The sequence below is a fragment of the Euleptes europaea genome, chromosome 6, assembly GCF_029931775.1.
Source record: "Euleptes europaea isolate rEulEur1 chromosome 6, rEulEur1.hap1, whole genome shotgun sequence".
In the NCBI taxonomy this organism is placed as follows: Eukaryota; Metazoa; Chordata; class Lepidosauria; order Squamata; family Sphaerodactylidae; genus Euleptes; species Euleptes europaea.
The window spans coordinates 39,502,707-39,528,961 of NC_079317.1; the positions used below are offsets into that span (position 1 = coordinate 39,502,707).

A 26,255-nucleotide genomic window follows, 5' to 3' on the forward strand; every position below is an offset into this window, starting at 1 on the left:
GGGGTCCACACCCGGCGTAGTCAGGTCAGAAGCCCCGCGGGGGACCGCCGAAGCGTGCTGGGGCGGGGGGGGGGAGAGAGACTCTCCCCTTCCCTTCCCACCCGGGTTGCCGAGCACGTTGTTGTTGGGGGGGGGAGGGGAGGAGGAGGCGGGTTCGAGTAATCGTTCTGGCTGCCGCCGCCTGCTGTTTGGCGTCATGGCCCCATTGTGAGGCGGCCTAGGGGAGGGGGGGGTGGAGAGACGCGGGGGTGGAAAGGAAGGGATCCACGCGCAAGAGAGCTCGTTCGGTCCCGGGCGAGGAAGCGGCGTGTCAGGCGCGCGCAAAAGGGAGTCGGCGGCTGTTACCGAGGCTACCGAGGAGGAAGGGGGGGGGTTTTCGTTTTTTATTTTTATTTATCTCTTTCTCCCCCCCTTCTCCCACCTTCCCGTTCTCCGACGCGGCCAGGACCCGGGCGATGCCGCTGTTACACCGCAAGCCTTTCGTGAGGGAGAAACCCCCCGCCGACTTGCGACCCGACGAGCACGTCTTCTACTGTAAGGTCACCGACGAGATCTTCAGGGATTACGAGTAAGAGGCGCGACTTCTTTCTCTTTCTTTCATCTCTCTCCCCCCACCCCCCACCCCCCACCCCCCACGTCGGCTCTGGCGGGCTAGTTTGAAAGGCGAGCGCGGCGGCGGCGGCAAACGGCTGACACCTGGCCAGGACTGGAGGAGGAGGAGGAGGGAATCCCCCTCCAAGAGGCCGGGGAAAACCCCTATCCGCCCCCCTTCTTTGGGGCGGGAGGAGAGGAGGAGCGGGGGTCTTGGGGCTGGCTGGCTGCGGGCCTCCAGCGCGCCCCCTCGGAACCCCCCCTTCCCCCTCAGGAGGAGGGAAAGTTTTATGTGGGGGGGGGGCAAGCGAGAGAGACTGGCTGTCTGGTCCGACCGCGATCTTGCCGGGGACCCACAAAGTTCGTCGCCTGTCGGCCGGGGCGACGACTAGGCCTCGGGGCGAGTCTCGGGGCGCGCGCGTGTGCGTGTGGCAGAGCCCCGCCGCCTGCGAGCCCTCCCCCGAGGAGACGAGGCGCGGAAACCGTCACGGAATCAACGGCCCACCGCGCCGTATAGGCCAAGGCTTGGGGGCTGCCTGCCTGCCTGCCTGCCCGCCCGCCTGATGGGTGTCAGCAGCCTCATGCTATTGTTTCCCCAGCAGCTGGAAGGACAGGGAGCGAAACGCGTCGCCTCTTTAGCCGACCTGGCGGCGGCTTCCACTTGCCTCGCTCGTCTCTTTTTGGGTTTGGGTTCAGAATCTCGACAGTTCCTTTTACAGGGCCCGCGGGGGGGCGGGGGGGCGGAGAAGGGATCAACAACAACAAAACCCAAATCGAACAGTCCTCTGGCTGCCGAATTTCCCCTCCTCGCGTTTGCTCCATTCGGGGTTTTCAGACGCGTTCAGCGTCTCTGTTTCTACTTGTGCGGACAGGAATCCGCACCTGTTCGTGGGGATATTGTATTTCTTAGCATTTCTGTAGCCCCCAAAAGATTTCTTGACAGCTTTGCTATAGTTCTGCTGTGGTTCGGTTGTAGGCTTTATCGAGTGAAAGAAGCTACACAACTGAATAACCATTTATGTCGGTGTTGTTGTTCAGTCATGTTCCAGAACTAAGAGATGCGTTGGGGTTGGCATGTTTTTGCTACTGACCTAAAGTGAAAGTAGAACAGCTGGTGTATAAAGTATTGCCCCTTTAGGTGGAGCTGTCAACCTGTGAGTTAATCCGTTAAAAGGAAGACTAATCAATCAGACTTCCAGTACTTTCGAACAGGCAATGTTTTTATGATATGAAACCAGGGTTGCCAACTCTGGATTAGAAAATCCTTGGAGATTTGGAGGGTAGATCTTGGGGAGGGCAGGGTTTGGGGAGGTGAGGGACCTCAGTGGGGTATAATGCCATAGAGAGGACCCTTCAAAGCAGCCTAATCTGCAGGGGAACTAATATGTTTGGAGAGCAGTGTAATTCAGGAAATATCCTGGCCCCATCTGGAAGTTGGAAGCACTATATTAAACAAAGGTAATAGTTAATGTCAACTATATTCCAAATTATGTTTAATTTTATTTACTTTTTCCGTGAAATGCCTTTAATTGCAATATAGCTTTCCCAGGATGTTTTTTTTTACAGGGGTCATGGTATTGTGTGTGTGTGTTAAGTGCCATCAAGTCGCTTTTGGCTCATGGTGACCTTATGAATCAATGTCCTCCAAAATGTCCTATCTTTAACAGCCTTGCTCAGGTCTTGAAAATTGAGGGTCGTGGCTTCCTTTATAGAGTCAGTCAATCTTTTGTTGGGTCTTCCTCTTTTCCTGCTGCCTTCAACTTTTCCTTGCACAATTGTCTTTTCCAGTGACTCTTGTCTTCTCATAATGTGGCCAAAGTACGATAGCCTCCGTTTAGTCACTTTAGCTTCCAGAGTCAGTTCAGGCTTGATTTGATCTAGAAACCACTGATTTGTTTTTTTGGCATTCCACGATATCTGTAACACTCTCCTCCCAACACTACATTTCAAAGGAATCTACTTTCTTCCTATCAGCTTTCTTCAATGTCCAGCTTTCACACCCATACATAGTAATAGGGAATACTAGGAGTGCAGTAAGTTACTTGGGGGAATATGTTCAGGATAAAACAGTTCTGATCTAGAATTCTTTGTTGTAGATAAGAAATGAGATTCCTTTTTCACTACTTCTTCCTTTTGCTCCCAAAAGGCTTGGGGCACAATCCTTTCACAGTGAAGCACTTTGAAATCCCATTTGTTTTATTGGAAGTGATTTAAGCATGTGCTTGGTTATCCGTTTTGATATAAATGGGCTTTAAAAGGACCTGACACTGACTGGTCTGTGATATTACATTTTTCAATATTTAACCTGGTGTGGTTTTATTGCTTTTTTGCAGTGTATAAAATTAGAGCACACCTTGCTATTCTCATGTATAGACTTGTCTGTAACTCACAGACTACATCTAGTAAAAATAATATTGAGTGCTGTTTGTACAATGTAGTCAAGTAGTCGTCTTAAAAAAACTTTAGCATATTTACACTGAGTCAAAAGAGACCAAAGTGAATGAGATCCCTGGAACCTGTTCAGTGTCAGAGGTCATCCCAGGGATAGGTGACACAATCCACAGCCTAACCTCACCACTGAAAAATTATTGCCAGATTCTCCTATTGGGCGGGAGAGACATCTTTGGGGCAAAATGTGTTGAGTCCTATGTAAAGTGAAGAGATAGTGACTGGGCTGTGGTTATCCAATAAACTTGGCTGTGTGGAGATTTGGACCCAGATTTCCTGAGCCAAGCCCAATCCTTGTCCACTATACTACACGTACTCTAAAGTTTGGAAATACATTCTGTTCTATGATCATGAGACTGAAACTTGCTTTCCTAGGATACGTGTTCGGATAATCACAAATCTCCTTTCCTAGGCAAAAAAACTCCTAACAGTAGGCTCAGAGATGCTATGTATTTGAGTACGGATCTCTAGAATATTGTTCTTCCACAATACTAAGCCCCACAGCTCCTTGGTAAATACTGTTGGCACTTGGCAAAGACCTTATTGAGGAAGCTAGGATTTCTAAATCGGTCTCATGACGTTTTGGAGGATAAATGCACATGTATGAATAATAATCCAGTGTATTTACTGTTATCTATGACACCCCAGTGTCAAAAAGTTATTTGGCTTTCTCACCTAATGTGAGTGGTAACTGGTGGAGAGGTCAGTTTACTTATTTTAACCTTTTTTGTTTCAGTGACTTTTTTGAACGAACCATTCTGTGTAACAGCCTTGTGTGGAGTTGTGCTGTTACAGGCAAGCCTGGACTCACATATCAAGAAGCATTAGAATCGGAAAAGAAAGCCAGACAAAATCTTCAAAACTTTCCAGAGCCACTGATTATTCCAGTTCTGTACTTGGTTACTCTCACCCGTCGCTCACGACTTCATGAAGTTTGTGATGATATCTTTGCTTATGTCAAAGACCGTTACTTTGTTGGAGAAACTGTGGAAATACTTAGGAATAATGGTGACAGGTAGGTTTATTTAATCTTTGCTAGTCTTAACAGATGTATTTGACAGGGTTAATTTGTGAACAGTTATTTTGGGGTGCATTTAGCTGCTGTTGATCGAGCTCCTTGTGTTCTTGGTTTAAGACGACTTCGGCAGATTCACCAGTTCACTGACAATGCACAGCATTATCCTAGTCAGTACAGAATATAGTTGTTCAGATTGTTTTACTGAGTTTATAGGAAAGGGGGATTATAAATCTACCTAAAAAGAATAATGGATGACAGAAAGTTTCCTTCTGCTTTCCAGTGTTTGCTTTAACCATGGTCTAGTATTATGTTTGCTCCGACACTAGTGTTAACTTCATTCCTGTGTAACCAGGGTATAGAAATTATTTGAAATTGTTTCAAACTCAGATGAAGAGTAGAAACCAATTTAGTGTAAACCAACATTAAATGTAGTGGACCAGTGTTTTTTTGGTTTTTAAAGCTGCTTTAAGCTGCCATGGTCAGTGGGAAAGGTAGTACAGGTTGAGTATCCCTTGTCTGGAATGTTTGAGACCAGAAGTGTTATGTATTTCAGATCTTTCCGTATTAGGGAATATTTGCATATGCATAATGAGATATCTTGGGGATGGGACCCAACTCGAAATATGAAATTCATTTGGTTTATATGTATATTTTATGTACACTTTATACACATAGCGTGAAAGTAATTTTAAACAATATTTTTAATGTTTTTGTGTACACTGAACCATTAGAAAGCAAAGGTGAGAGAGGCTTGGCGTGATACTGAGGGCCTGTGAGTAATGCCTGCATGTCGGCTCAAAACTTGCGGTTTTCGGGTCATTCCAGATTTTGGATATCTGCTTAAGGGATACGCAACCTTATAGAAATATTTTTATAAATTGGGCATTTGATGATGACGTATTTGGCAGACAGTAGTGGATGAAATGTCAAGACTCACTGGTTCATGCTAATACATTTAAAGCTCATGTCTCTTAATAGTCTACCCCCATAAAACTAAGTATTAGGCAAATTAAATAATATAAAATTTGAAATAAACTTGTCTGTTACTGTAAATTTTAATAATAGCTGAAAGAAGTGTTTTGCAAAGTTGATTGCTCCATTCGTTTCAGCTTGGCTGAACTCATTTTTATTCGTGTTTCATGGTGTTTTGTGTAATTGTAGATAACATGGAACTGAATTTTTTGCTTCTAGTAAATCTAATAATCAGAACTTAGTGAGTTAGAATACTTATCCACTGTAAGGCATTCCTCAAGAAGTTGCAAACAGTGATTGCAAACAGAGGAAATGCATAATAGTTCTAGAAATATATTTTTTAGTTTTCTAAATAAATATTCCTTTAAATAGAAGTAGGCTGATATAAAAGAATTCCCAGTGCAACTCCCCCTAAGAACTGGAGTGGCAACGCGGTGGAGATAAGAGGATCATAAGCAAAGCTGTTGCGGGCCCTATTGTCTGTTTCCCACCCTATTAAAGGAACACATGTATTTCAGTACATTGGCATGGAAAGCAAGTCCTGTTATAAAGCTGGGAAAGGCAAACCTGTACTTCTAGCTATGATAGGAGATCTGTAAATGCAGCTTCTAAATAGAAAAATTCATTAAACTGGACAATTGTCTTCAATCACATATTTTGGGTGTGTATACTTGCTTGAGTGATATGCATACATACCAGATGGAGGCTTAAATGTGTTGGGAAGTAAATGGGCCATTATCAAGATAAGATTAGATAAACAGCCATATTATCCTTACTTATTCAGGTCATCAAATATAATGAAGGAGGGTGAATTGCCAGTGTAGGTAATTAAACAGCATAAAATCCCTTGCATTTTTCCTCATTTCTGTAAAAAATAATCATACAAACTGTTTAAGCAACAAACCATACCTTAGACTATTTACTTGGATAAAACAAGAGGTGCTATGGTTAATACCAATAACTAAAACAAGTAGTTCAAAACCAGAAAGACTCTTTTAAAGGCATGGTTGCTGTAATAGACCATTGTTAATAGGGTAAATTTTATTATTGCTTACTTTATTTATTTTATTAGGTTTTTATCCTGCCCTATCCTTACTGAAGGTGGGCCCAGGGCAGTGTACGTCAACGGACCAAAACATATTCCAATTAGATCTATATCATAACAATAAAACATATAAAATTATAATCAATCTACAGTACAATATAAATTAAGCAATTTATTCTGTGTGTATTAATCCTGGCAACATGTTAAACGCTTGAAAGTGGAAACTCCCTTGAGCACTTGAAATATTTAATGTACTGGATCCAAAGGACTGGCTGTCTCCCGTATGGGGCAGTTTATTCTACATCTTGTACTACAGCATTGTGCAAGAAAAGTGAAATTAAAGCCACGTTCTTTCAACTGACAGAAGAGCTTGCAAAATCATGAGAACTGCTGAAGGACCTAACTATTATAGCACAGCATAAACTCTTCCACCTGCACTTGCTCAAGCATTTGCAACATATGGCTTGTGGGTATTTGTTTAGAACCAACCTGTAGTAGGTTATTGTAGAATTATGCAAATGTAAAATGAAAGTGAGATAATGAAGTTAAAGTTGCAGGGGTTAAGGTTTTAAATCTGATCAGCAAATTGATGTTAAAACACTCTTCCGCATATTTATTTTTGCTGGGTTAAAATACTGAATTGCAGAGTGTTTAAGTTACCTGTTCCATTAATGAAATCTGCCTGTATTCTAAAAGGACGGAATGTGCTTTATTTCAGGTTGCACTGTAAGATTTTGGAAGTTAAAGCGCCATTGCATCACAATGGAATGGCTAATGGCCATGTGAGCAGTAGAGATGAAGACACTATCATTATTAGTGATAGCGATGACTCAGACTTGGATACTAGTCCTGCACAAAATGGGTGAAGATTGATTTTCTACTTGAAAAGTGTGGATACTTGAGAAGTGTGGATACATTTGTTAACGTTTTCAAAGACTTAACATAATGTAGTTATTTCATGCTTGGTGCAATATGTCTTTATTTTGTCTAAGTAACAAAAGAATTGCAACTTTCCCAAATCTGATAAATATCATACACTTTTTGCTTTCATATCCTGAAACATGTTAATACATATTTCTGGCCATGCTGTCTCTGTGTAGGTAAATATACACAGTGAAGCATTTTTCTCCTTCTAATTGTGCTTAGGGTGACCATTTGAATTTGAAACCAACGAGACAGTGCTGTGTACTTTCTAGACATCATCCTGCTGCTTAATTTAATTTCCTTCACTAAATAATGCTTGGATGTTTTTATTTTGGAACAATGAAATTATTCTTGTTTTTAGGAAGAGAAAAGCCATAATTGATTCATCTTTGTTCAAATACAAGGTGAAGCCTTTAAAGAAACAGCTATATGAATCTGTTACAGTGAAAGCATCTCAGATATGGTGAGTATTACTGGCTATGATCATTCTGTATCTGTTTGCACATGAGAGTAACATTCAGTTCTGGAGTTGGGCTGCTTCCTTCCCTAAACATGCCTATCAGTGCAATCCTACAGAGTTACTCCAGGCTAAGACCATTTAAATTAATAGACTGGAGTAACTCTGTATAGGATTGTGCTGTATATTGGGTTTGTGGGCTCAAAATAAAGATTTTTAATAGGTTAGCATACAAGTAAAATACTGTCAGATGGACAACCATGTCCACAGCATATTTTTTTTAACTTATTGTAAGGGGAAGTACTTGGTGTGCCATCTGTACATTTTTACAGATGGTATTCTAATGAAAAATAATTTCTACATAAAGATTGTCATTTGTTTGATTATACCATTTTAATCACACTTGGTTTTTTTCTCCTAATCAAGTATTTGTTGCTGTTGGGACATAAAATTAACATGGAGGACTCTTACAAATTTTACGTACTAAATAGAAGTCAAACATGCTAAATCAGATCACACTATCTATGATATTGGAGACACTTCCCCATTCAGATTTTTTTGGAAAACCCCAATAATTGATTAGCCTTTTGTCTACTTAGCACAACAGCCTTTAAAACTAACTTTTTAAAATTGCTTATGGTCTTTTATTTCTGCTTTGCTTGGATTTCAGAACAATTGTAGCTGTTGACTCTAATCTTCCAGGATAAAAATTAAAGAGAAATTGTTCATCCAATTGTTCATGCTTCTGGAAACTATACTTAACATTGTTAATTTTTAAAACAAGTATAACTTTGTTTCACAATTATTACTAATTTGCTTTTGGAATTAGCATAAGCATCATATCTTTTGGCAGATTTTTTGGTTTGTTTTGTCCTTGTGAAGTTGGTGCTGTAAACCTACACATCAATTGACCATATCACTCTTGACTGGTCAAATGCTGAGCACCAGGCTATGGGATTGCAAAACTTCGTAGCAACAATGAAATTCAAAAACTAGCAGTATGGCTCATGGTTTCTGGCAGTGGGAGGCCTTATTCTGTGTTTCAGAAGTTCTCTGTGGTTGACTCCTAAAAATAGAACAAGTACCTTAAATTTCATCTCGATACTCAAGGTAACTTGCTTCTAAGTGCATGGAGTAGTTTTTGAATAGAGGATTGGAACGTGTTCTGTGTCAGGAGTAGGCTGCCTTTTTTGCCCGAATCCTCGGAAAAAATATAGCATCTACCTGTGAAGATACTAGTGTGCTGACAAACAAAATGGGGTGAAGGGGACACAAGGGTTGTATTAGGACATGGTTAGAGCAACCAAGCCCTAGTGGTTGTGCCAACTTCTCAGGGATTTGGCTGGGACTCAGCTGGTAGCTGTGTAGGTCTGGGAGGGTGATGACTGGCGTAAACTATGCCTCTTACCTCCTTCTGTGACACCGGCCTCTTTGTGCTCAGGCAGATATTTGACCCTGGATGCTAAGCAAAATTGTATGGTGTATGGTTCTCTGCGCATGTGCTGGGGTTGTCTACTCTTGTTCTGTATAATGCAAAGCCTGCTTATTTACTGAATGAGAACTTATAAACAGCTTCTGTTTTCTCCTGCAATAAAGCTATAGACTGGGTCAGCTTTGGAATGCGTCACTTGATATCTGTATTTCCTGTTAGAATTCCTCAGTAGTTGCCTATTACTGCTAAATTTAAATTTCTTTCAAAAACTGTAATAATATTGGTAATAAGATCTTTAATAATTAAGTTGTATTCCTTTTCTTTTTGGTCTGTACTGTAGCCGAAGAAAGCATCTCTTTTCTCGTGACAGACTTAAGCTTTTTTTGAAGCAACACTGTGTATCTCATGATGGCATTGTTAGAATTAAGGTAATCTAAGTGAGTTGAAATGTGAATAGATAAATGAAAATATTTATTTAATGAATTTGAAATGGGCTATATACAGTTCAGTGTTTTGATCTGCAAATTACTTGTCTAATAATACACCTGGCAAAACTGCAACCATATCCTACCAGGAAGTCCCACCGAGTACTTGCTTTCCTAAGTTGAATAGGTGTCCACTTTCCTGTAAGTGAGCACAGGATAGTAGCCTTAGTTTATTTGACTGAGACTGTAGATTTTTCTAAGATTCATAACTTCAACATGCTGCCATTGTCCATATAGAATTTGTGTGGCACTGACAGGAGAGGCAGCGTAGGCAAATCTTTGCCTCCTCTTCCCAACATATAGCTGTTAATCCATGATGGCCCCGCAGCCCCAGGAATCTACTTTGTAAGGCTCAGAAGGGATTACAGAAGTAGAGGAAAATGTGATTTAGAGTGCAATCCTAAAGGGGGGGACCCCATTTTAACCATTTAAAATTTTAAAAGGGGGGAAATGCCCCATAACGAGCAGTGAGGCTGCACCATTGAAAAAGGTGGCGCAACCACATCGCTGTTCAAGGGGGCGTTCCCAGGGACGAAAGGGCTGTGTAAAGCTGCCTAAAGGCAGCTCCATCCCCGGAAATGCCCCCCCCCAACTGGCAAAGGTTTTCCTTTCCAGGAAAGCCTTGCTGGCACAGCAGTGCCCAGACACTAGGGTGTTTGCCCCCATGCCAGTGTAGGTGCCACCTTATTCCTTGATAAGATGGCATATATGCTGGTGTGGGATCACACTAGTTCCTAAGGTGTTTCTGTCCCCCCCCCCCCTTCAGGAATGGGGTGAAAAAAGCCCATTCATTCTGTTGGTGATAGTTAGGATCAAGGAAGGAAAAGTTACTTATTATGCTGTTTTATTTATTTGCCATGAATTGTTCTCTAATTTGTGTATAGTATTATGTTTAATATAAATTGGAATTAGATTTGAGGCTTCATTGGTGGTATAATTTATTCTCTTGTATCACTGCATTTTTGACTACTGGAAAATAATAGTCTAGTCCTTGAGCAGTCTCTCTGTGATGCTTACTCAAGAGGGGTTCTGGTTAGTATAGATACCTCATGCAATGGACTAGGAAACCTTGGTAATAGGAGTAGTTGCTTCTTTGTCCTTCTAAAACAATGGCTTATTAGCTAGTGTATAAATGTAAACAACAAATTATTTTTTTCACCTTTCTTTACTAAGGCAAGATCAGTTGCAAAATACAAGATTGCAGAACAGAATTTTTCCTACTTCTTTCCTGATGATCCACCCACTTTTGCCTTCAGTCCTTCAAGCAGGCGGCGAGGGAGGCCTCCAAAGATGGCAACCGAGGATCAGGTAAGTAATGTGGTTCTTCCTACTTTTGAACTGTGCCACTTGCATTCTTCTGCTACCTTAACAATAATTCTTGGAAGTAAGTCACTGCAATGGGAATATGATGCTGAGAGATGGTAATTTGTCAAGATCCTTGGGCAAAAGTGAAGAAGAAGAGTTGGTTTTTATATGCCAACTTTCTTTACCACTTAAGGAAGAATCAAACCGGCTTATAATCACCTTCTCCTCCCCACAACAGACAGAGGTAGGTGAGGCTAAGAGAGCTCTAAGAGAGCTGTGACTAGCCCAAGGCCACCCAGCTGGCTTCATGTGGAGGAGTGGGGAATCAAACCTGGTTCTCCATATTAGAGTCCACCGCTCCTAACCACGGTTCTTCATCACTACACCATGCTGGCTTGTAACCTTCCCTCCTAGATTCAGGTTGATTACATAGTATTCATAATTGGTATTCACATTTGGAATCAAAGGAAATTGTCAAAGTTGGCTATCACAACAAAGGTCTTGGTCAGACCAAATTTCTAGTAGTATAATTACTCTTCCAATCATTTGTCATACAGATGCTAATTTGGAAGTGCTGTTCCCTGTGGATTAAAGCTTAGTACCCAGCAATTGGCTGGGAGGTTTGGGAGACCAATAGGTTCACCTATTGTTTGGAGAGATTAGGTCCATCCCCAGAACTGAACTATCTTGGCAGCCTTGACTAACTTGGGTGCCTGATACTTCTGATTTGGGTCTAACTTTTTAGGGATCAGTATTAATCAAAATCAAAGGGGTAATACTGAGAATGTCTTCACCCATCTCTCTCTGGAATGGACAGAGGCTGTACACAACACACCCTCCATCTTCCAACACCATAGCTCTCCTATCTCTGTGTTACTTGATTATGTTCCCTTGCAGAAACCATTCATTAGCCGCTGACATACATCTCACCAAACTTCAGAACCCTCAAATGCACTGGATATAGTTTCTGGACAGAGAAACATCCCTCAAAATCCAGAGCTCCAAACTGCAGGGACATGCTAGAGGAACGATGGCCTTAAAGCTTAGTTGATTAAAAATAAGATTCGAACTATATATGAGATGGTCTGGGAGGAGCATATTGACCTACCATGTATAAATGTGGCTGAAAGTTCTTGATAATATTTTTTACAGTTAGCTCTGACTGTGGATGTGGTTCTTTATCTGCCCTGAAATGCTGTTGGAGGACGTGGTGTCAATCATTATACATAAGTCTGTCCTTAATGGGTTCCTGGTGCAAATGGAAGCTGGCATTGATCTGTGTACTTGAGTACAAGGATGGATTAGGGTTTTACTGGCTTACTGTTCATTTAGCTTACCAATGGATGACATGGCTAAGTTGGCAGATGTAGACTTGACCCTGGTGTTGGGGATCCAGCAATTTGTTTTTCTGGAGTCTTCAACATCTGTGCCAAAGCAGCCTTGTCTCTCTGGCCTCTCCTGACTTGGATGCCAGATTAGATTAGATGTAGTTCCTATACCAGGGGTATCGGAAGCACCATCTCATATGATTTACTTTGGACGGTTTCAGAATCCTCTCTCAGGGATTCTATTGGGGTGTGAAGGTCACCACCTGTATTTTATAACCATGCCAGGGTGATGAATCTGTGTTTGACTAAAGGAGTTTTCCCAAGAATTTCTGAAATAGGCTGTAAATAGGACTTTACTGGGAAAGAATAATCATTTGTAAAGAGTTATGCATCCAATTGTAGACCAGTTTCAGTTCTGCCATTTCTGGGCAGTGCTATTGAATGGGTAGTGGCTAAGCAGTGCCAGACTTTTTTTGGACAACAACTGCCCTTGATCTATTTCGGACTGATTTCAGGCCTGGGTTTGGAATGGATACAACTCTGGTGGGAAATCTCGGCCTTCAGATGTTGGATATGAGTGTCCTTTGATGCTGTGGATCACTTAATTTTGTTAGCATGGTTGATGTTTGAGGTGGGCATTTGGGAAGCAGCACTTCGTTGGTGTCATTCATTTTTGTATGATTGAATATAGAGATGAGGTAGATCGGGGAGGGTAGCTTGTTAGTCTGTCAATAGCAGTAGAAAAGAGCAAGAGTCCAGTAGCACTTTAAATTACCAATGCTAATTTCTCCAGGCCTACTACCCCTCTGCATATCATACCTAATCCAATCACACATGCTAATGTCATTTACTTGCTTTTGACATTTACATTGCCATTGTGTGTCTAATTCACTCTTCTCTACTTAAGGATAGATGGACTCACATTCTAGTTGTATCTGAAGAAATGAGCTGTAGCTCACAAAAGCTCATACCCTGCCAGAAATTTTGTTAGTCATTAAGGTGCTACTGGACTCTTGCTCTTTTCTACTGATAGAGATCAGGGTGTGACATGAGGTACCCTATACATCAATTTTTCCCCTTTTGTGTTCAATGTTTATGTACAGCTTATATACAGTTTGACAAGATCGTCCATAGTTTTGGAGCTGGGTGTTACTAATATGCAAATGAAACCTATCTCTGTATTCCATTGTCTGAGCCACCTGAAGCAGCTTTCACCATTATACTTTGATACTGTGTCAAGTGGCTGTGGGGGAAAAAGCTGAAATGGAATTCAGGTAGACTGATTCTGGTTGGAAAAGCTGATATCTTGGAGGGAGTTGTGTTACCACCTTTAAAGCAGATTACTGCAGTCACAACAGGTTCTTTAGCCATCTATACTTAGCACATAGCTTGGGAATCCTCGTGAACTCATTTGATCTCTTTGTATTATCACAGATCAGCATAATTCAAGGCCACAGCATTATAATGTGTTCTGTGTGGGGCATCCCTTAATGACAACTCAGCATTTTGCATTGACATTTCTGAAGTTTGGTGATTGTATGACGTAAATAGTTCGACTTACACTCCACCTATTCCAAAGAATTGGCTTCCTGTTTAGTTCTGGGTTCAATTTAAAATGCTGGTTTTTATCTGGAAATCCTTCATGAACTGGGACCTACACATGTGAAACTGTGCCTCTCCTAGTATTTATGCACAGTCTACATTTCTTCCAACAACTTTTGCCGACTGTCTCCTCAGTCATAGATTGTACCTTCATCAACAGCCCTTTCCAAATCTTTATCTGTCATTGTTCCAACTTTCCTCAATGGGTTTCTGTTGGGAGATCATGCTGCCCTCTCCATCTTCAGAAGGAGCTGTTAAACTGCTCTATTCAGGAGAGCTTTTCTTGGCCTTACAAAAGATCTTAGTGGCTGGGTTTATGAGATTTTTTCCTCTCGAATCTATTATAATGTTTTTATTTTACATAGTGACTTAAGTCCTATATAGTATGGCTGTTTTATAAGTATTTTAATAAATGAACACAAAGTCTTTAATTTACAAAGTTGTGGAAAGATTTTAGGCTGTCAATTATTTGCCCATTTGTAATCTTGTGTTCCTCTCCTCACTCCCATCCCCCATCAAGGTGGACAGAGTTGTAGATGAGCCACTTAGTCCTAGTAACACAAGCAGTGCAGCAAAAGAGAGAGCAAGACTCCAAAAAGAAAAAGAAGAAATGAGGACCATAGGTAAGGTCAATTAGGAGTGATGCACAAGTTTTTTGTAGATGTAAAGTCAAGTATTTTGTTGATTTCTGCTGTGGCAGCAGACAAGACTCTTAGTGCATAATCTTCAACTGGAGAAATTGGTATGGGCCAGCCTTAACCATGTTTACTTGGAAATTAACAGCCCATTCCTGAGGTGGGGGGCTGAAAGTGGTCTGGAGGCAGTGTGACCCCGCTGCTAGTGTAAGTGGCCTCAGAATAAGAATCACTTAACACTGGTGGTGGGGGTAGTTCCGTTGGGGGAGTGATGGTAGTCATCTTCCAAAGCCCCTCCAGCCTGGGAACGTCCCCTTGAACAACAGCGTTGCATCGCTGTTTTCTTTGGGGGGGAAAGCCCCATTTTCTTATCTCTTTAAAAAGGGCTTTTTAAAGCCTTGCGGCAGCCAGGGACCCCCTTTGGAGGCACCACAGCAGTTCCTTAGCTATATTGTACCTGGCTGCTGCAAGGCTCAGGAATGTGTGTGTCTATGTTTGAGGCTGTTTCCTTGGCTTTAATAGTATTGGTAATAGATGGCCTAGTTACCCTTGTTTCTTTCCTTGCTTAATTTATAGTAATATGTTGCTAATATACAGATATTTTAAGAATTCTACCAATGTAAAAGTATTTATATTTTTTTAAATAAATCACAGGCACCATGCATGACCAGAAACGTTTGTTGGTGTCCAGGGATTTGAACTATTCTCTAGCCCTACTTTGCTTAAAATGAACTCATGCTGACCTTTGGATCTGAGCTGGTTAGATTTATGTCTGTTATTAGTGTGATCCGAATACTTGTGCTTAATGAGTCTATCAATGTCTGCACTATCTACTGTGACTGGCATCAGCTCTCCAGCAGCAGTCTTTCACACCACCAAATACCCCACCCTTATAACTGAAGATGCCAGGGATTGAACCTGTGACGTGTTGCAATCAAAGGAGATAGGCGCAACCCCTCCTCTGAATCAGGGGTAATCATACTGAGGCATTAATCAGTCAGCCCACTACAGATACTCTTTGCGTGCCTTCCCTGTTAAGCTCATGGCATTTTTATGCAGATATTCTTGTTACATTCTAAGCTGTCTCCAGTAGTGAAGTCATCCAGAAAACCCAAGTTCCTAGTGTGCATTGGCGTGCACCTCTAGCTTAAATTATACCCAAAGTATTTTAGTTAAGTTGCAGAGGCTGATTGCCTACTACTAAATCTTGTGACAGGATTGCTGTTTTTAGCCTCCTCCATAGCTCACAAAAGCTCATAGCCTACCAGAAGATATTTTTGTTAGTCTTTAAGGTGCTACTGGACTCTTGCCCTTTTCTACTACTGCAGACAGACTAACACGGCTACCCACTGTGATTTAGCCTCCTCCATCGTTCTAGTCCAGTATTTCTACAATGTTGTCTTTGTGGTATCCATTCTGTCTTGCAGCCTCAAAAGTACAACCCTATTTAATTCAGGGCTGTGTTCTGAAGGTTCTGCATGTGGCAGGTTCTATTAAGTACAGAAAAAGTTGCATTCTCCAGAATGCTGCTCAGTGTTGAACAATTGTATATTAAGCTGCTTTTAAACGTAAAGGGCCTGTAAGACTAAAAGGGACAATTGGGACTTGCCTGGTGACCTGTGGTTAATTCTTGTTTATTCCCTTGCCCCAGCAACCAGGTGTATAAGTTGAGAAGTAAAACATAATTTTTGCTGGTTTTGATATGAAGCATTTTTGAAACTTTTTACACCTGCTTGTTCTTATTTGCATAGCATTTTATAGATCAGACTGGGGGATAAAACTGATGTTCACCTGTTTGTCTTTTTTTGAAAACTTGATCTAGATGTACAGTTTCGCTGTGTAATGTAACCTTTTTAAAAACAAAAATAACTTCTCTTGTATATCCTTTGAAAAAGAAAAAATTAAAAGGGAGAAAGCAAATGTAGTAAAGTCTAAGAAGAGAGAAAGAGAAGATAAGGAAAAAAGGAGGGAAGAATTAAAGAAGATTGTGGAAGAAGAAAGGCTGAAGAAGAAAGAAGAGAGAGAGCGACTAAAAATAGAAAAAGAAAAGGTCAGGAACTCCCTATTGTAGTTTTTAATAGTTGTGAATTTGAAATAGCAGTGAGAACCCCGTTCTGCAGCTGTGTTTAGAGATTTCCTGCTGCTAGGAACTGAATCTGACAAGCAGCAGTGCTTTTTTTTCAGACTGGCCATGTGACAGAGTATGAAGCTTCTAAGGACTGCTCACCAACAGACCATTGTTAACCTTGCAGATGAGTGGCTCACAATTTAAAATATTGTTGTCCAGAACCACCTAGCTAGTACAAATTAAAATTCTAAAATGCAATGTAAGCCAAAGGTTTAAATTTTCAAGCAAATGGCATAATATATTTATTGTAATTACATCTTGGTATGAATACACATAATGCTGCCTTATACTGAATCAAACCCTTGGTCTATCAAGGTCAGTATTTTCTACTCATACTGGCATCAGCTCTCCAAGGGTGTCAGGTGGAGGTCTTTCATGTCACCTCCTTCCTGGTCCAATGCTGGGGATTGAACCAAGAATCTTCTGTGTGCTAAGTAGATGAGCCATGGATCCTTCCTCATGATGGATGCTATTAAAACTATTATATTACCTTTGTGTACAAGACATTCTCTGAGACTGATTAGAATAGAAATCATGTTTCTGTTGATAGTTTGCTCAGGTATAATAATAAGAAGCTATAGTTTAATCTCTTTGATATGTGTGTGTAATCTCTTTGATATGTGTGTGTAAAGTGCCGTCAAGTCACAGCTGACTTACAGCAACCCAGCAGGGTTTTCAAGGCAAGAGACAGTTTACCATTGCCTTCCTTTGCATAGCGACCCTGGTATACCTTGGTGGTTCCCCCATCCAAGTCCTAGCCGGGACCAACCCTGTTTAGCTTCTGAGATCTGATGAGATCGGGCTTGCCTGGGCCATCCAGGTCAGGGCAATCTCTTTGATAGTAGCTTTCAATTTAATTACAGGAAAGAGAGAAACTACGTGAGGAAAAAAGGAAATACCTGGAGCATCTAAAACAGTGGAGTAAGCGTAGAGAAGACATGGAATGTGATGATCTTAAGGTAACGTTGACTTATAGAAAGGTAGCCTATGGCTTGTAGGAGCTGATAAGGGTTGTGTGTCTGTGTGTGCTTTGATTTCTTCAAGTTACTACCACACCACTATGCTTGCCTCTAGTATGTTAGAGAAATAAAGCAGGAGGTCATATAGGTATCCTACATGCTTAGGAATATGTCCCAACTCTTTGAAATCTATGTAGGGATCTCTGTTCTCCAGGTCCCTCTTATGTGTTCTCAGGCCTGTTCTGAAGTTAGAGAGAGTTTTAGATGAAGGAAATAGTGATCATGTTCATTGCTATCTTAGGGCAGTTATAATGTGTTCTTCAGAAGGTTCTATGTACATGTTACAGTTAAGAACTTAAAGATTTTAGGAGTCTAGTAAGTATCCTGTAAATGGAAAGCTACCGAATGGAAAATGTTTGATATGACCAAGTAACTTCTTAAAAAATGAGAGGAATTATCAGAATGGTCAGATTGCTTCTGGATGCTTGGAAGCTACTTAAATCTACAATAATTGAAGTTCAGATATAATGTATACCTCAAATTAGGAAAGCTTATACTGCTGGGTATTACATATCTGAAACATGCAGTAAATATTCAGCATTTTTCTTTACACTGCAGGAACTTCCAGTTCCAACCCCAGTGAAAACCAGACTACCTCCTGAGATCTTTGGAGATGCACTCATGGTCTTGGAGTTCCTTCATGCCTTTGGAGAACTCTTTGATCTTCAAGATGAGTTTCCTGATGGAGTGACTTTAGGCAAGTTTCTTAATCTTTTTTCTTTTGGCTGTGTGACTTCTTACATGCTTGTTGCTGTTTTTATATTTGCATCCTAAAATATCAGTTGTCTGGTAAACCTTCAGGTTGTCTTTTCCTGTATATGATTTCCTGTGCATGGGATTGCATGATGAAGTCTAGGTGTAAACCTGGCTGTACTTGGAGACTGTTCATTCTCATGGCTGCAAAAAGTGCCATCATGATAATGCTATGACTGTGGGCTGTCTCCAAATTGCCCTGTTCCTACTGTGGGTTCTCCTTCTCAAGCAGCTGGCTCATTTGTGTGCGATCTGGCTAAAAAACTCATTTTTTATAATCTAAAACATCCTCCAATATAGCCTATTTGAACCTTCATTCTTGCAGTATACCAGGATCAGTAACCAGATTGACTTATTGGCCAAATAGGCTAGATTATGTCCTTCTCCAATACGTGTGGCTCTGTCATGATTCACTTTAGTCAGAAGTTTCAGATTTATCTGCTGTCAGTTCTAACTGGAAAAAAAATGATGCAGGGAACTTGAGTAGTACATTGTGTTGTGGGTTTTTCACATTTCTGTCCCTCCTAGAGGGTTGACTTAGTGCTAAAGGATTCTTTGTACCTATTTGTTAGGGCACAGATGGATGATGGCAATCAGCTATATATGTCTTTGGTGCATGGGCTTCTAATTGGCTATATTTATTTTTAGTGTATCTAATTAATTTTGTCCTTATTATAAGTATGCTGCTTACAGTCACCCTGATCTTGAATTTTTTTTCACTCAGATGCATGCACAGGGCTTTCATGTTCTCAGTTCTATTGATTTTGTTGGACAGCACTGACAATATTAATATGCTGTCCTACAGGATAGTGCACAATGAAAGTTGGGCAAATATAGGCTACGACTAGGGAAGTGCTTCAGGTAGAAGAGCACCATCTTCTCGAAGCACTCATGCCTGGGAAAAAATTTTTTGGATCGGGGCAAGTCTCCTTTTTGCACACCAGTTTGAAAATATCCCAAACAACGACTTAATAAATAAATTGACAGTTACATGGGAGGGGATCAACTTTCAGTTGTTCCATTAAATGGGCATAACAGTTTGACTAAGTGCACTTTGTCTTAATCATTCTTTACAGAAGTGTTAGAGGAAGCTCTTGTAGGAAATGACAGTGAAGGCCCACTGTGTGAATTATTGTTTTTCTTCCTGACGGCCATTTTTCAAGCTATGACTGAAGAAGAAGAAGAAGTGGCCAAAGACCAAATAGCTGATGCTGAGACCAAAGGTCAGATTTCAATTATATTGCTCAAAAAAGAATTTCCACACTAACTTGCTTGCATGGCAGTCTTTCTTCTTTTAGCTTTGCTTTGCTTTACTTTAGTGTGCTCAAGCAGTGCTTAGAAAGGGTGCATTTTAGGTGCAAGTTGCAGTGGTGATCCTGAGATCTTTAAAAGACAAATATTTCCACTATTCCATACACATTAAGAATTGTGTTCTCTTCAGAAATTGTCATATTCCTTTGTTTTCATTTAAAAACTACTTCAGCGCTACAGAGTCCAAAAGGTATATGCACTTCATCACCAGACATATGACATCTCTTAATTCTGCTGATTGTTCAATGGAAAACACCTACATTGTGGCCCAGCCTTGAATGCTACTGGCACACTGCATCAGCTAATTCAATTATGCCAAAGGGCACATTACCGAGACTAGAACAGTACATTTTTATTGGTTTTATATTTGGAAGCATAAATCCTAATGTGTTTGTACACATGAACACATGAAGCTGCCTTATACTGAATCTGACCCTTAGTCTGTGTAGACAGTACTGACTTAGATGGACCATCAGCGGCTCTCCAGAGTCTCAGGCAGAGGTCTTTCACATCACCTACTTGCCTAGTCCCTTTAACTCAGGGATGGGGAACCTCAGGCCCGGGGGCCATATGCTGCCCCCGAGGACATTTTTTGTGGCTTTCGGGAGCCACGCCGCGGAGGCAAGGCACAGGGCGACCCTCCCTGAGGGTATTCCTGGGGCCACGGCTTGGACCTCCTCTCGCCGACTGATGGTTGTTGGTCAGCAAGAGGAGGGGGAGGGACGCTTCCTCCAAGGCTGCCCCCTATATCTGCAGCGTGCAGGACCGCCAGGGCACACTGTAAGCCCCTCTTGCTGCCAGCTGTTGAGCAGCGAGAGGGGGGGGAAGAGGCCCGCAGCTCCCGGCGGCAGAGCATGCGCGCAGGAGCCGATCGGGCTTCGGGAGACCTTTTGTGGACTCTGGGGGTGGGAGGGCCTGGAGCCAGGTCGCGTGGGGCCGGCGGGGGTGTGTGTGTGTGGGGGAAGGCTTTTCTCTCTTCCTCTCTTTCTGTGTCTTTCTTTGTCTCCCTCCATCCTTTTCTTTCTCCCCCTCTTTCCATTTCTTTCTTCCTCTCTCCCTTTTCCTCTTTGTCTGTTTTCCTTCCTTCCACCCTTGCCGATCGACCATGGGCTGTGCCCCCTTGGCGCCTCGTTTGCTCGGGCCCACCGCTGGCTGCCCTCCCACCTGGGAGGGGGGGAGCCCTCCAGGCCTTCTCTGCATGGCCTCCCCTGGGGTTGCCAACCTCCAAGTGGTGGCCGGAGACCTGGCAACCCTAGCCTCTCCCCCCCACACACACACACACACCGGGAGATCTACACCTGGTATGGCCCCCAAATGATGTTATAAATGTGCAAATGGCCCTTGGCAGGAAAAAGATTCCCCACCCCTGCTTTAACGGGAGATGCCGGGGATTGAACCTGGGACCTTCTGCATGCCACAGATTGAGCTACAGCCCCTCCCCAATTAGCATCATGATTGGTACATACCTTACTTCTTGTAAAAAAAGGTGACTGATGTATTTTCATCTTAGTTCCAGTTCTGGATTCTCTTGCTTTGGGCCCAGTGACTTTGTTGGATTCGTTTTGAATACTAGAATGTGTCCTACGAGGTAGTCTGCACACAGCCTCTTAAGGTCAGAGTTGCTCATATGGTTGTAGAGTCTGGCCTGCAGGGAAATATTACAAACCATCAGGAAGCAGTTTTAATAATAATACTTAATGTCAAACTGCTGAGGTTGACATTAAGGATTGGAAGAGAGTGTAAGCAGCTTTTGGCTTGAAGCAGTTAATTTCATGTTTGTTTTTCATGCGAGATAAGGTTAATAGCGATTTTGAAATGCATTCCATCCAGACCCCAGGATATGTAATTCTTAACAGATAAAAGTAAATGCTACTAGGGAATAGTGTCGATCACAGCAGTTGCAGACTTTTAATGTTCTTTCAAAGTGTACTGTGACACACATCTATTTGTTTTGCTTGTCATCAACTTGTAGAAATAGTTCATAGAATGAAATTTGGTAGTGGCTACTTGCTATTTGTTTTTACCACATAATTCTCATATAAACCTTCACGTATGGTAACCTGTCACTGTGCTAGAAAACAACACAATAGGAAAAATTAAATTCTTCCTTTTCCTTCTTCCAAGAGCTGTTCGATTTGGAGGAACAAGGCACATACTGTTTTAGCTGTTCATGAGAGAGTACTTCAGGAGGTGGGGCAACTAGCTCAAAAATTGCTTTGGTTCTGTGGATAAGCCCTTCCCTCTGTTTCTGTGCAAACATGAGAGCTACAAAGTTGGTGGAAGGGGAGTCCTTGCTTTTATCAGAATATGCCGTATAATTTCCCTGAGTTAATTCATTAACATCTTAAAGCTAATAAATTTTAGTCTTATGCTGTCACAGAGTTGCATGCTATTCAGCTGTAATACATTTCACTGTTGTTGCTCTGGAATTTCTCAGAAAAGAGGCATATCTTTTCTCTGTAACCGACATGATTGCATCTATGGGCTCTAGATATTCATCAAAGGCTTATGGGCCACAGAAGAGAAAATTCTTTATAGGATTCTGTGGATAAATGTTCTTTTTAGTTCTACCTCATTCTTAGAAATATAGGGTTGATTGCAGAGCTAATCATCTGCCAATGAATGTGGGGGCATTTTTACAAAGGCCTTCTTTCTGTTGCAGACCCCTGTGTAGGTCCCATTGCTGTTTTTGCAGTTACTTTACCAGTGGGCACAATGTTCTGGGGAACATGGTAGGCTGCAGTAGGGGTGAGAAGGAGAACTCCCATTCTGTGAATTAATCTTTGCTCGGAGTACATTAAATCCAAAGTTTTCAGGGTTTCTTGGCTAGTTGATACTAGCCAAGAAACCCTGAAAACTATGGATTCTTTGTTGTGTAGGTAATAGGATTCAGTACTAAGTTGTTGGGACACCCACTTCCCTTTGGCTAGCAATTCAGATGTGAGGGAAATATTTCAACCAGCAATCTGTGCAAGAAATTACATTGTTGTTCAGAGCTAGAGAGCATTTATTAACTGTAATGTATGTAGACTGTTATAACACCTGTTGATAGCCATGACAGCACTGAGACCTATGGTGTTCTGTACTTTCCCACAAATCACTCTGGTGTAGAGAGAAAAGAGTTTGTTCTTGCTCGCTCAAAATATTGGTACTCTGTGGCCCTCAGGATGTTACCAATGATGGTGCTTCTTCACACAATACATAATTAACTTGTAGAATTCACTTCTAAAGGATGTCATGACAACCACTGGTTTAGATGGCTTTAAAGAGGATTAGGTATCTTCATGGTAGGTCCATCAGTGGCTATCAGTCATGATGGCTAAAACTCACTCTGTGTCACAGTGAGTATATCTCTGAGTAACAGTTACCAGGAGACAATGGGGGCACTATGGCCAGTCTCCAGTGGCTTGAGGGCCTTCCAGAGCATCTGGTTGGCCCCTGTGAGGAGTAGTATATAGGACTTAAAAGGACCCTTTCCCTGTTCTAGCAGGACTTTGTTTTTTAGCAGGTCAAACGGATTTTGATTCATTAATGTTGTCATTAGTTTTTGATTGCCTCAAAAGCCTCAATTCATTGTACAATGATTTATGAGTGCAGTATAGACATGCCTATTCTTATTAGGCTGATCTGGTGTATTCACATGAATAAAATCCGAAGGCATTAAGATACGTCGGTAGGAGCTGTTCACCGGAGTACATTAATTCTCTTCACATATTTCACTGAACAAGTTTCTCCCTGCACAAATGTTTCACTGAACAAGTTTCTCCCTGCTTCCTAAAGATGTTTTCTAGAAAGGGGTACTCTAAGCCATGTTCAAGTTGTCATAAGTGTGGAATTGTTTCTTCATTATTATGAACAAATAGTGAGAATATACCTCTTTTTTTCAAATTAACAAGGAATAGTTACTCTACTACTTCCTCATTTTCACTCCTGGATGAGAACAGGAGTGGACTAGGTGCTTTAAGGTCCTGTTAACATGAAAACTGTATCTGTGAAAGTGCTTGCTTATGGTCCACAATGGTTTGGAACTATCTGTTCTATATCGAAAACGTGCACCAAGTTGTATTTGACCCTGAAGTGTTATGTGGAAATTTTTGAGTTTTTCCTCTGGACGACCTTATTGGTAGCTGCATCTAACTTTCCTAAAGCTGCTCTAGAGTTGGTTTATTAGTGCTTTCTTGATCAGCTATCTAGAATATGGAATCTCTTGTGCAGTATAGCACAGTAAACTGTTAGCTGGGATCTGTGTTTATATTGGTTGGTTTTGCACTGTGTGATTATTGTATTGACAATTTGTAGAAGAAATGCAGTTGGGTGCAGTTCGATGACTTGATTGAACAGCTTTTACAAAAGCATTTTCTGGATTTAGCTTTTGCATGTGTGTGTGTATAGTCAATTTGTGTACTGTGTAAGAAGCTTTTAGTTACTGCTGCATGCTTTCTCTGGTGCTTAGGTGGCATGCCTCTAATTGTTTTGCACTGGAGCTTACATGAATATTGATCTTTATATGTTGTATGTCTGCGTTGCTTTAAAAAAAGGTTTGCTTGCTTCACCTCCCAGATGCAAGTGTTAATTTACACTTGAATAAAGTCTTTATTTCCTTAAAGATTTAACAGAGGCTTTGGATGAAGATGCAGACCCCACAAAATCTGCACTATCTGCAGTTGCAACTTTGGCAGCTGCTTGGCCCCAGTTACACCAGGGTATGTGTGGGTTTTACTTTTTTGTTATGTTTTGCTCTATTTTATAAAAAGTATATTTCACATTGTTTGCTGAATACTACAGGCATGTGAATAATCTAGCCTTAATCTATTAACTATAGGTTGCAATTTGAAAAACCTGGACCTTGATAGTTGCACTCTTTCTGAGATTCTCAGACTCCATATCCTAGCATCTGGTGCAGATGTAACATCAGCCAATGCCAAATATCGTTACCAGAAGCGAGGAGGATTTGATGCTACTGATGATGCTTGCATGGAGCTAAGGTTGAGTAATCCTGGGTTGCTGAAGAAACTCTCCTGTACCTCAGTGTATGACTTATCAGCAGGTAATGAAGCCAAATGAACTCAATGCATTTTTATTTAAAATAGTTATACCTTGCCTCACAGTATAAATGCTTCTAATTTCAAACAAAATATTACAATAGAAAGACTCAATCAAGGAATAAAATTAAACCAACAATGAAATAGTGTCAGCAGTAGGGTTCAAAATAATAGAACCAGAGAAGAGGGGTGGAGGGAAGATCTAACCAAACACCTGGGAGGAAAATCTTTTCTGAAACTTAAAACTTATTAAGCTTGGTCCCAGCTGAATTTCTGTGTGAGGGAATGCTACAACAGAAAAGGCTTGTCTCTGATACTCACCCATCTAACTTTTGACAGGGAGGCATGTAGAGTAGGCCCTTCAATGCTGATTTTTATTGACAGACAAGCTCACAGATAACCTGGTCCCAGGCCACTTAATACTTTGCATATTATAATTAGGATTTGAAATTGTGTCCTCTCACTTGGCAGCCAGGGGAGATCCTTCAGTACTGGCAAAATAAGTGTCTTAACTCACACCAGCAAGGTGTCTCACCACTACATTTTTCTACCGACTGAAGCTTCCAAACCAATTAGTGCTTTGCATTAATTAAACTTGGATGTGATCAGAGCATGGTTAAATAACCAAATTTTTCTTAAGAAAGGATTGCAGCTTGTGCACCAGCCAGAGTTGGTTAACGATGCAACTTGTCGCAAGAGAGACTTCTGCCTTTCTGTAGGCAGGGATGTGATGGCAACCTCAAGGTGCAAACCTGTCCAGAATGGACCGACTTTGCACTCCTTGGGAGGCTGCATTGGTGGCTGGTGGTGCTTTGGCACTGGCCCTCATCCATGGCTGCTTTGAGATATTGGTTTAGGAAGTCCACTGACATACATGAAGTGAGAAGTAGATTTGTGTGGAAACAGCATACTGATGGCATTTTACTCCACATACCCAAATTAAGCTCTCTTGGTAGCTTCATGTAAAAGTTACACAGAATAGGGTGCCTGATAGAACTCTGTGGGACCTGTTAGCACAGGTGCCACAGAGATAAGCAGCTGTCCCTAGCACCACTTTCCGGTGCTAGCCAGCTTGATGGGGATGGAATCATTAGAACATAGTGCTTTTGAATACCCACCTAAGGTAGTTGTTCCAGAAGGATGTCCTTCTCCCTGCAAAGGCCATTCCTCAGGGCAGTCAAGGTAGTTTCTGTTCCAAACCTGGATCTGAAATGGCCCCATTTAATCCCAGAAATTCTCAGACTGAGAAAGTCTTACAAGGATGAAGTCAAGAAAAACCTGTTTGTCTCTTCAAGCATTACTTAATGTCTTTTTTGCAGCAGTAATTATGTTCAGTGCTGCACAGAATGCCCAGAAGGTTTGCAGCCAGGCAATATGTAGTAGAATAAAAACAGTGAGACTGGGAATAGGTTTTTAACCACAACTTTTAATTACAAGGTAGACAGGTGCTTTAATGTGGTGGCGCTTGCTCTTTGCAGTTCTACTTTCACTTGAACTTATTCTTTCCAAGAGCCAGTGACTGAGATCCAATGAGCTACTTCAGGCACAAGTACTAAGGAATGCTCTTTGGAATTTTTGTTCCCTGAGCAGCTGATCCCCCCCCCCGCCCAGTACCAGTTACTGTTAAGAATCCTTTCTAGTTCAAAAGTAGTGGCATGGGAGTATTGCTGCTCAAGAAATTCAAGCTCTGACTTCTTGGTATGAAAGTTGTGCATTTCTTTGGGTCCTCGTCTATATGTGGAAAGGAAAATACCTTTTAG

At 41.5% G+C, this 26,255-nt stretch overlaps 1 protein-coding gene across 1 annotated transcript in view; it reads left to right on the top strand.

The window, feature by feature from the left end:
• The first annotated feature begins 449 nt into the window (after positions 1–449).
• The window catches only part of BAZ1A (bromodomain adjacent to zinc finger domain 1A), a 51,321-nt gene continuing 25,515 nt past the window's right edge, over positions 450–26,255 (top strand). The window contains exons 1-13 of the mRNA XM_056850882.1: positions 450–568; positions 3,776–4,054; positions 6,793–6,936; positions 7,360–7,461; positions 9,228–9,315; positions 10,546–10,680; positions 14,128–14,230; positions 16,138–16,292; positions 17,234–17,329; positions 17,948–18,086; positions 19,219–19,365; positions 24,061–24,156; positions 24,276–24,500. Of these exons, the coding sequence (XP_056706860.1) occupies positions 456–568; positions 3,776–4,054; positions 6,793–6,936; positions 7,360–7,461; positions 9,228–9,315; positions 10,546–10,680; positions 14,128–14,230; positions 16,138–16,292; positions 17,234–17,329; positions 17,948–18,086; positions 19,219–19,365; positions 24,061–24,156; positions 24,276–24,500 (1,822 nt within the window). The 5' untranslated portion in view covers positions 450–455. The remainder of the gene's footprint in view (positions 569–3,775; positions 4,055–6,792; positions 6,937–7,359; positions 7,462–9,227; positions 9,316–10,545; positions 10,681–14,127; positions 14,231–16,137; positions 16,293–17,233; positions 17,330–17,947; positions 18,087–19,218; positions 19,366–24,060; positions 24,157–24,275; positions 24,501–26,255) is intronic.